Here is an 11,504-nt window from a genome sequence, read left to right on the forward strand (position 1 = left end):
AGCGTCTGCCTCACAGTTCTGAGGACCGGGGTCCAAACCCCAGCCCCGCCTGTGTGGAGTTTGCACTCCGGTTTCCTCCCACATCCCAAAAACATGCATGGTAGGTTAATTGTAGTCTCTAAATTGCCCCTAGGTGTGAATGTGAATGGTTGTTTGTTTATGTGTGCCCTGCGCTTGGCTGGCAACCAGTTCAGGGTGTACCCCGCCTCCTGCCCGAAAATAGCTGGGATAGACTCCAGCACTCCCGCAACTCTTGTGAGGATAAGCGGCTTGGAAAATGGATGGATGGATGGATATTCCGAAGTCTATTCTGTTCATTCCATACTCTTGGCTGCACTGCTTCCAATAGTGTTGCAGATGGTTTTTTTTGCCCAATCAGTGTTGTCACTTTTTTGTTGTTGTTACCATTTCCCTCAGAGGGCTGTTGTGACTGTGAAACCATAAAAAGGTTTAATCATCTCATCATATTATTTCATACTGTATATACAGCAAATTGATGGATAACGCGTTTTGAAATCAGAAGTCAAGGATGATTTGTTCAATTTACTTTAAGTTAACCCCCCCCAAATGCTTGAATATATCATTATTAATTACATATGACGATTTGAAATGTTTGTACATATTTTAGCAAGAATCATGGTTAGAGCCACAAAAAAAAAAAATGTGGCAGGCCAGATCTGGCCCACAGGCCTTGAGTTTGACACACAGTTTGTGTTGCCTTGTCAATCTAACCTGCCCAGGGTCTTCGGAATCAGTTGTGCTGGCGGATGCAACCTAAACTATGCAATTATTAACAATGGGACTTTCTTTAACCAATCAGATTTAATATTAATCCTCAAATTTGGCTCTTGATAGTGCCACATTTTCCCTTCTTGATTGGTTGGTCAGAGCAAGCAAAGTTTAACTAGCAAAACACATCTGTAGCAATCTGCATACATGAACACATTTAAGAATCAGCATCTCTGGTGAGTATGAAGTGTTTATATTTTTTGTTAGGGTATTAAATAAATATTGATTTTGAACTGCTCCAGATGACATAGGTGGGCACTTGTGTGCTTTATATTGCGTTTTGTACAGTGTTGACGCATTCTACAATTGCGGTGTGATAGCGACGGTAATGACACAAAAAAGCTGAGGTGTTAAAAAAAACAAAATTATATTCACCTCAATATCCCCTTAAGTACAGTCAACGTTTATTAGAAAGATTTCAACATTAAAAGAGCTTGTTTAGTAATTGCAATTAGCACAAGACTTGAATAAAAATGTGAACAGGTGATACAATGAGTCAATGTTCCAAGACACTGACTGTAAATAGAATTTGAATAGTTTAACAGTAAAGTGGTGTTTGTGACTGTGTCTCTATTATTTGTGGTCAGTAATAGCCATTACTGGAAAAGAACGAAAAAAAAAAAGAAAGAAAAAACAGGACATTTAAAAAAAAAAAAAAAAATGCTACAATTGTGCACAGCTATAAACAAGGCATTCCTGTGCATATGTAGCATTATTGTTAATTTTTTAATGACTGAACAGTCATATGTGGCAAAGAGTAGCTGCAAAATGGAGTGCAAAACACCTGAGGTTTTCATGGTGACATATCAATTTACCCCTGTGGACAAAACATATTTTGCTTTCATAGGGTGGGAGTGGAATTCTTTTCAGTACTGGCAACATTAAGGTTAACCAATCCCTCAAATGCAAAGGACAAAAGAAGAACAGTATTGACCGCCCCACGCCCAGCCCACCCTTTATTTCTTTGCTTGCTTGGTGACCATATTGCGAGGAGGAGTGACCGGACGGCTGCCATTGGGCTTCTTCTTCTCAGCCGGTTTCAAAATCTGAGTTGAACATAGAAAGATGTACAAGGGTGAATTAATTTACAGCATGTTAGGCCATTTAAAAGATCACTACATAAGTCATTACTTACATTTGAGGATTATGCATCAGCATTATTAATGATTAATAATCATTTGATTTAAATTAAAAGTGCGTTGAGCCTCTAAAATGTTAAACTAACAGATTTTATGCTGAATTGTGCAATACCTCACCGGGTACCGTTACTTACGAGTTTAATTCATTCTGAGACCTAGCTCGTCCATCAGATTTATTTGCATTTCAAATCAATATTCACAATTGAAATTATTTGAAATTTTATTAATTCCAGCCCCCAAAACGTACATTTGGTTTGTTGCATGTTTTTTCAATGAAGAAAAATAGTACATTGTATAACAATACAATAAGAGAATGCAAAGAAATTGTTATATGAAAGCGTTATTACTGTTTATTAGGATCAGCCACATTCACAAGTGTGTGCCTGAGCTGTGTGCTTTTAAAGGGGGCAAGGCCTAGTGAGTGACATCAATAACATCGTTGGTTAGTCTCTGTGAGCACCTGGATGTGAATTTTGGCATACAAATTTGCTTAAGTTACCTTAAAATACTATATATATATTATTAATACAGGAAGTCCTAGAGTTACGACGCATTCGACCTCCGACGTTTTCGCCCGTGCCTCGTCCGCCATTTTGTCCCAGCACCATAGTGTTTCTGATTAGCTAGTGCATAGTGCTTGTCTGTGTTTGTGCGGCGGGAGTATCTTTGCCTTTTACGCCCTCCTTTTTTCACACTCTCAGCAGTAATGGTAAGTACAGCATGTTATTTTTTTATTTTAAGGTATTTTTTTAATTCTTTATACGAATTGTCAACCTTTCCTGCTACGGTCACCTGACCGTGGTCGGGAGACGCAGGGGTGAACTCCCTTCTCCCGTTGCACAGCTGAGCTGGGTAGAGGCAACAATAAAGGCACGAAGCACCGATTTGGTGCTTTATTAGCTCCTTCCTCTGCACATTCAATGTCAACGGGTCATCCGCTAATCGCTACTCTTCCTCAGAAACATCCTCAGAAAAATGACAAAATTAAATGAATCAATTAAATGAAGGCTCGTAACTTGAAAAACTCATAAATTGGGCCGCTCGTAAGTCAAGGTACCACTGTACATCTTTTACAGCAAATTTTTCTTAACCAAATAAAACTAAAAAAAGAATCCGAATGCCAAAAGTACCTTACCTGAAAAGAGCACATGAGAGTCTCATCCACACTCATCATTGCGCCAGCATTGTCAAACTCCCCACAATAATTAGGTGCAGAGAACAGAGTGACAAGCTGCCTTTTTGCAAAAAACTCATAGCCATCCTCAACAACCTGCAAGAAAAACAGAAATATCAAAACTATTCAGAGTTCTATACATGATAGATACACTTTCAAATCCACATTACTGAATGCTTGTAGACACATCATTGAAACTAATGAAGGAAAACAGTTACAAGGGGATACGCTGCTGTCGTGTCAACTAAATACTCATGTCCAGTAAATTTAAACACAGTCCCTTCTAATCACATTTGTATTGTCCTAAAATTACCTGATGGGCGCGACAGATCAGATCCAGGTCATGCTTATGGAGAAACTTGGCCACCACCTCTGAGCCAAAGGTAAATGATACACCCCGGTCATTCTCCCCCCAGCCCAACACATCTTTGTCTGGATCAGACCAGAGCAAATCACAGAGCAGGCCCTGGTCAGGGACATCGGTGGGGCGCATGATTCGTCTGATCTGCTCCATGGACTGCAGGTCAGGAGAAAGTCCTGTACAAAAAGAGCAGACAAGTACAAATAAACATTGCGATACTGCCGGTGACGGCTATCGTGTTCGCTTAGCGTCAGCTCACAAACTGCACGGAAGCGCCGTCAAGGACAAATGAAAAAGGCTGACGTCAAAGTGACGATTTAGAACATTTGTTCTGAAACCAAACTGCAGGGAATTGTTAGTTGTCACACCCTAGGAAAAAGGACTAGAAAGGTTTTGCCTCTTTCCCATAGAAAATCAGGTACAGAGCGTTCTTGTCAACACATTTCAGGGCAATTTTAAAACTTTCAGACAACTGTTTGTAAACAAAGGAAGAAGCCAACTCAGCCCGGTGATTGAATGGCACCTAATCCAGGGTGTAACTCGCCTCTCACCCACTCAGCTAGGATAGCCTCAAGATCACCTGTGACTAGGGTTTGGCATCGAGAATCGCGTTCAAATTCGTTCAAATTTAAAAATTTCGGTTTCCAGTTTCGATGCCTAGTGCACCGACCCCGAAGAAGTGGTGAAAACCATCGAAGAAGAACACGTACGAAGACATGCTTGTGCCCAACGGCGGCAAACAAAAGTGTGTCTTAACTTTGTTAAAATTAATGACCAGTCGCCACAGTGCAACACTTGGAATAAGATTAGATTGTGCAAAGGAGGCGTTCACGATGTGTAGCGTCTGATGCGCTCCCTCCTGAGTCCCGCTCCGAGCCTCAGCCTACACCGCGCGAAGCTACAGTGAGGTGAACTCTCAGTCAATTGGGTGAGTGAAACAATAAAATACACATCTAGGCCAACACTGAGACAGCAAACAAGGTAAACGGTTGGTTGAACTTTTGCACTGATGGTTTTTAGCATTTATTTTAGTCTTCAAACCAATGTAAGAGCCGATCCCAGAAAAGAAAGCTTAACATTTGAGCTAAAACTTCACCGTAGCAACTTTACAGCACAATGCATTGAGACAAAATTCACATTAACGTTGTCTCGCAGTATCACAATAAAAAAAAAAAAAAAAAATCACGGTTGCCGTGCGAAGTTCCGGTGCGTACCCTTCAAAATAAAAGGCTACAAGCTTAAAACAGGAGGTCAAGTTAAAATTTGCACGTATAAACCATTTGACATGATAAAACACTCCCAAATAACAATGCTATATTTAAATTTTTATTTAAACATTAGGTAATGAATATTAAGTCAATTGGGTTAGTTCCACACATTATCTTTTAGTTCATAGGTTTGATATTGATACTGGTTATAAAGAACCCCGAGTCAAATGTTCATTTTAGTCTATGCTGCAGGCTGCTAAGAAAACGATGTTCATAATTTGGACACCCTTTATTTAAACCATGCAAACTTTTTTGATCCAGCTCCCTAAAAGAATCGGAATTGAGTATCGTTTGGAACCGGAATTGAAATGAGGAACCGGAATCGCTCAAATTCAAACGATGCCCAACCCTACCTGTGACCCTGAACAGGATGAGCCATTAAGAAAAAAATGTAATAAATAAATGCATGGCTGCAGGGATGGCTTAAAGCCAATTTATTTACAGTTCCAGTAGATCCAGCATGACAAACAGCTCTTTCAGTAGTGTACAAGCAACTTGTTTTTGTCCTTTTTACTCTTGTTCTCTCTGCAGATTGTTAAAAATGTGAAGGATTTTCTCTCAATGTCAAAACAAGAGCCCAGAATCATATTTTTTGTTAGTCTAGTACTTCTTGCAAGTTTCACCCAACTACCCTCACAGGTAAATAGGTGATTACTTTCTGAGGACTAAAAACTCTTCTGAAGAACAGATTTATTGTATCTTTTTTAATAAAGCAATCCAAGTCTGCTCTTTTGGCTCAGAAAACAAAAACCCACCTCCGTGACAGCAAAAGATCTTCTCATCTACAATGGCAGCAATTGGGAGGCAGTTAAAACAGTCTGTAAAAGTCTTCCAGAGCTTGATGTTGTACCTCCTTTTACCTAGAACATAAGAAAAACAAGCAATTCAATTTTTTTTTTAAAGTAAATCACAACACAAACTTCACTCAGTGTGCTTGCTAAACTTAAAAAAAAATCTCACACTCATCATAAAAGCCATATATCCTGTTGATTGAAGCACACTCATGGTTCCCCCGCAACAGGAAGAAGTTCTCAGGGTATTTGATTTTGTAGGCAAGCAGAAGACAGATGGTTTCCAGGGATTGCTTCCCCCTGTCCACATAGTCTCCCAAAAACAGGTAGTTGCTTTCTGGAGGGAAGCCCCCATACTCAAACAGCCTCAGCAAATCATAGTATTGCCCGTGGATGTCACCTGACATAGAAATGGAGAGTGATTATTATTATTCAGACTGGGACAATAATAGTCATCAAAATGTGCGTAACACCACATTGCTGTTTTTTGGTAGAAAATCATATTTGGACATCTCACCACAGATCTTGAGAGGGGCCTCAAGCTCGAGAAGAATGGGTTGACTCAGGAAGAATTCCCTGGATTTCAGGCACAATCCACGAATCTCATTCTCCTGGAGTTGAACGTTCTTACCAGGTTTTGCTCCTCTCACTGGGAAACCCAAAACACACCACATAGTCATAGACGCGCTCGCTGAGTGAAACAGACGCATCGGGAATAAAAGTGTGTGGCACTTAACATTTTAATGTCTCTAATCAACAATTGCTGCTCAAACTGTTGACAAACATGAATATGCTATGCTAGCCAAATGTGCTAAAATTGGCGAACAGCTTCAACTACGTTTGAGAGGAAATTGATTTACCTTCGAGGAGACGTTGAATTATGCTGTCTATGTTGAGCTTGTCGACGTCAGCCATCGTGGTTTTGCTGCTCAAATATCAAAGTAGTCTGGTCTAGGTTTCAGCGGGAACTGCTAACTCTCCTAGCATTAGCACCCAACGTTAGTTAGATACGTCGCTTTTCCGGTGGAGGGCAAAAATATGTTGCTTTGAGCCTGTTTCGATGTCGCCACTCGAATAACCTAATACATGCCCAACGTACGTAGCATTGAAAATGTTTACATCTAAATATTAGATTTTACCCGGAAAAGTGGACTATTGTGTACGTTCATTCGCATAGACAAAAATCCGTTCTCTGCTTCTTTTCTGCCGCACCTTGGGGAAACTGGCAGGCAGCTGTTTTCGGGACGCAGTCCTGCTGCTGCCCCCTACTGGAACGGAGGCTTTAAAAAAACAATTATGAAATGATAGCCCAACCAAGACCCTGCGATTGGCTGGCAACCAGTTCAGGGTGTACCTCGCCTCTCGCCCGAAGATAGCTGGGATAGGCTCCGGCACTCCGGCGACCTTTGCGAGGATAATGGATGGATGGATGGATAGACTAGCAAGACCACTGTGCGGTACAGTGGACGACTGATTCAGGTTCAGTTCTGAGGACCTGGATCTGGTCTACCCCGCCCTTCGCCCAGTTACCTGTAGATAATTTATTTGAAGTGGCCTTTGTTTTGGCGAAAATAATGTTCGCACAAGGACTTATTCTGCAGTGTTGAATTTATTTAAGTGGTAACATTGATGCATATGGAATACCTGTACTGTACGTCCTTGCAGTGTAAATTGGAACAATAATTTCACTTTAAAAAAATTAAGATGTTGTCAATTGAATCTTTTTTTTTTTTTTTTTTTTTTTTTTAATAAATATTTTGCAGCAAATAATCTATTGCTCACTTCAGTCAGGCGAGTTTCCTAAAACTCTTAAATTAGCTGCCATTAAGCCTCTTCAAAAAAATAGAATGCTGTGCACTTCCATGTTAGCAAGCTATAGACCCATCTCAAATCTCCCTTTCATAACCAACATTGTCGAGAAGGTTATTTTTAATCAACTCAGCAATTTCTTGAACTTAAATGGACTTTTTGATAAATTTCAATCAAGTTTCTGAACCCATCACAGTACAGAATCAGCTCTTATCAAAGTGCTAAATGATATAAGGTTGAATACTAACTCGGGAAAGGTGTCAATTCTGGTCTTGTTGGATCTCAGTGCAGCTTTTGATACGGTAGATCCTAATATACTGCTGAACAGGTTGGAAACGTGGGTAGGAATAAATGGAGCAGTCCTTAAATGGTTCAGGTCCTACCTGGAGGAGTTATTTTATAACCATTGGAAGTGTTCAATCTCATCGAATGGCAATGACCTATGGGGTCCCTCAAGGGTCAGTTCTTGGACCCCTCCTGTTCAGCCTGTATATGCTACCCTTGGGTCAAATTCTTCAGAACCTTAATGTTGACTATCATAGCGATGCAGATGACACACAGTTATATCTCGCAGTGTCTCCAGATGACTACATTTCAATTGAGGTGTCACAGTCTAAAACAGATAAATAACTGGATGAGCCGAAACTTTCTTCAATTAAACCGCAACAAAACAGATAATTGTTTCTGGCAGTAAAGAAAAGAGTATTGCTGTTAGTAAATACCTGGAATCCCTCTCTTTAAAAATCAAAGACCAAGTACGAAACCTTTGTCTACTGATAAATTCTGACCTGACTTTCAACAGTCATATCAAATCAATTACTAAAACAGACTTCTCCCAGCTGAAAAAGATACCCAGAGTAAAGGCTTGTGTGTGCCAGGCAGACCAGGAGAAGGTCATCCATGCTTTTATCTCAAGTAGACTTGACTATTGTAATGGTCTGCTGACTGGACTTCCAAAAAAGAGCAATAAACAGCTGCAGCTCATTTAGAATGCTGCAGCTCGGGTTCTGACCAGAGCAAAGAGGTCAGAACATATTACTCCAATTCTAAAGTCTCTACACTGGCTCCCAGCCAGCTTAAGAATATATTTTAAAGTTCTGCTACTGGCCTATAAATCACTAAATGGTTTAGGTCCTGAATACATTTTTAAAAAAATGCTAATGGAGTATAAACCCAGTAGGGCTCTGAGATCTACAGACTCAGGTCAAATAGTGGAGCCCAAAGCAAACATCGTAAAGCAGCATTTGCAAAGAAAGAAAATTCCTATACCTCTGTTTTGGATGTCATTACAGTAGGCTACATTATAATTATACACAATGTTGTGGCTTATCAGTGCACCTACAGTATATTACAGCTGTGGAACAATTGAAACATCCTCGACCACCCCTTTATTTCTCTCCAGACATATAGTCAAGTTCAAGTATAGTCACAATTTCTGGAAATCAAATTACCTGGCTGAATGAGGCGTTCCAAACAAAAACTAAATATTTTAATGCACAATAAATAAACCTTTAATCCATGTTTTTGCAGTCTTGCCTCAGAAATTACTCAATGCTTGAGTTTTTCCAATGGTGTCAGTCACGTCATCCATGTCACTGAAACCCTGTTTTAACAGGATAGCGAAAGCCTGCAAAGGTTAAGAATCTGTTAAGTGCTGAATGTGCACAATGTAAATAATAATAATAATAATAAGAAGAAAATAAAACACAGTTTATGCGTGAAGGCTCTCGGGTATCTTTAAACTCCCAACATGGAGAACATATTGAGCCTCTTTTGCTTTCTTTTGTGCCCACAGACACGACATGAATTTACAAACATCCCTCTGCTCCCCTCCCTATCTGCTTTGTTGTGATAAAAAGAAAGCAGCAGCTAAACAAACAAATAAGTAAGTGTAAGAATTAAATTGGCACGCAAGCCTTTAACCAGTAAAGAAGGATTACAGACACTGTCATTTAATTTTGGAACTATTCAGAGAAGCCTCTATTTTTTTTTTTAGACTTTACACTAAGCCAGAATAGGGTGTGGTCCACTTTCCCCACTCACAGGATTGCTTAAAGGATCACACAACAGGGTCTGAGGGATGACAAAGTGCCACACTGAACTTCTATTTGATCAGACGTCAAAGGCAAAGACTATGCTTAGCTATTTACAGGACTGCAATAGAACTTCAAAATCATTGCAATGCGGTTGGTATCACTTTGGAGTCAAAGGCCTCTCAAGAGCTGCTGTCTGCTGTGGATTAGTGCCAATCTCCTGTGTATTTGCATGGATGGGGCCTCAAGAACTGTAACCACTCTTATAGGACTCCTTGTTTTCCTCGATACAGCAATTTTACGATTGTAATTATTCTACTCCGATGTAACTAATAATGAATCATCAATAAAAGAAGAAAAATAAGACAAAAACAATTTGAGACATATGCTTTTCATTTAACAACCTAATGTATTGATTTGTTATCACTGGTGTGATTAGTGCATTCGAAAAACAGAGAAACATGAACATGAATCTTAAACATACTGTCTGGTTCTATCCAGACCAGTGCTGTACAGTACTATAAACAAGATGAAATGATGTTAAAAGGCAGCATTCAGTCAATATATTTCACCACGGATTGTTGATCGAGGGCCAAGCGCCATGCTTGCTACTCCAGGAGCATCCTTCAAAATATTGAAGATGCACCTTCCCTGCGTGTTTGCATACAATTATAATCAGTTATAAATACTCTGCCCTCTGTCGAGAAGAGGCCCAAGTAAACTTAACTCAACTGACAGAATATACTGTATACTGTATATTGAGAGGAGTCTCGATAGCACAAAAAGACCCTTACCAAACACAATTTGCTTTTCACCAGTTTACACAAGCCTTTTACCACCAGGCTTGAATATGTAAATGAATATTAAAAAGAAAGAAAAAGTCACCAGTTACTGTTCTTTTTTAATCAGTTGAGAATCTACTGTTCTTCCATACGTAAATGCTAATGGTCAACACCGCAGGGCTCTAGTTCAGTGGTTCTCAACTGGTGTCACCCTGGGACACGCATTTTCATAGTGTTACAAACTAAAGTCACGACACATTTATATAGAGGTTAGGAAAAATTAAGCATTTTGTTTGTTTCAAAATAGCTTCTGAAAACATGTGCAGTATGTTATATTTTTAAATGCCATTTCAAATTAGTTTGACATACTGCCAAAAGCATATTGCTAGCCATGGCCCACTAGCCTGAGGCTGAGCTGCAATGTATTTGTTTACGGAGTAAACGAGTGACTAGAGCACAAGTGAGTCATATTTCCTGTCGCTTATCTAATATGTTCCATGTGGGAACTTGTACGTCAAAAGAAAAAATGCAAATACGAATACAAATAGGACCAATAACATTTTTACTTGCTGTCTGTGACCCAAACAAAATGTTCTCAGATTCTCACTACAGTCCTTCTTATGTGGTCTTTGCACGTTCTACCTTGCATGGATGGATGGATAGATGGATGGATGATCTGAGAAGGACATTTGGATGATATTTATCAATACCTTTTCGTGTAAGTTACCTAAGTAAGATACCCAATGATAGTACTGATATACACTGACAGGAAAGTCAACCTTTAGAGTCGAAGAAGACGTTTGCAACTGAATCATTTACCTGTATTGTCCACTAGATGGCGCCAGCTCACAGTATTCAACACCAGCTGATAAAGAGGAACTCAAAACTTCACACATTTTCTACTGTACATCATTCCTTTATTAGGGCTGGAATAAATGCTGCATTTTAAATGTATTTTAAAAAAAAATCATTTATATATTCCGTTGTATTAAATCATATAGATATTATGATATAGGTAGACAATATATAAATACATCTGTATGAGGCAGATAATTATATGTTTTCCTTAATATGTCATAAAAGTATTGGAGAAGAGTAAGGATACAAACTTCTGCTTAAACTCATGCTTGTATAAATAAAAAAAAACATTACTAAGACATTCACTTCTCTATTATAACAGAAATAGACACAAATTGACATAGAAATAAATAAATAAAACATAAAGAGAAATAGAAAGTTCATGGCACTGTACATCTTGTATGTTGGATACAAACAATAATCTCCATGCAAGTAAAGTACAGTTGCAAGTAAAACCGCACAGTTATTCAGGATTAAACCCATACCATGGGCTACTAACA

The 11,504-nt window shown here is 39.2% G+C and overlaps 1 protein-coding gene across 1 annotated transcript; it reads right to left on the minus strand.

The window, feature by feature from the left end:
* Window positions 1-1,171: 1,171 nt before the first annotated feature.
* ppp1cc (protein phosphatase 1, catalytic subunit, gamma isozyme) lies at window positions 1,172-6,758 on the minus strand. The gene is made up of 7 exons (XM_061766682.1): window positions 6,383-6,758; window positions 6,040-6,171; window positions 5,692-5,922; window positions 5,487-5,591; window positions 3,416-3,639; window positions 3,064-3,198; window positions 1,172-1,835 (listed from the first exon to the last, which is right to left on the minus strand). The coding sequence occupies exons 1-7, from the start codon at window positions 6,435-6,437 to the stop codon at window positions 1,746-1,748; spliced, it is 972 nt and encodes a 323-aa protein (XP_061622666.1). The 5' UTR covers window positions 6,438-6,758; the 3' UTR covers window positions 1,172-1,745.
* Between the last annotated feature and the right edge of the window lie 4,746 nt (window positions 6,759-11,504).

This window comes from Phyllopteryx taeniolatus, chromosome 3 (assembly GCF_024500385.1).
Source record: "Phyllopteryx taeniolatus isolate TA_2022b chromosome 3, UOR_Ptae_1.2, whole genome shotgun sequence".
Classification (NCBI taxonomy): domain Eukaryota; kingdom Metazoa; phylum Chordata; class Actinopteri; order Syngnathiformes; family Syngnathidae; genus Phyllopteryx; species Phyllopteryx taeniolatus.

Coding starts and splice junctions, on each gene's coding strand:
- ppp1cc (XM_061766682.1), bottom strand. CDS start 6,437: ATGGCTGACGTCGACAAGCTCAACATAGACAGCATAATTCAACGTCTC. Junction 5,923..6,039: donor GGCCCCTCTCAAGATCTGTG/GTGAGATGTCCA, acceptor TTTCTATGTCAG/GTGACATCCACGGGCAATAC. Junction 1,836..3,063: donor CTCTCATGTGCTCTTTTCAG/GTAAGGTACTTT, acceptor TGTTCAACTCAG/ATTTTGAAACCGGCTGAGAA.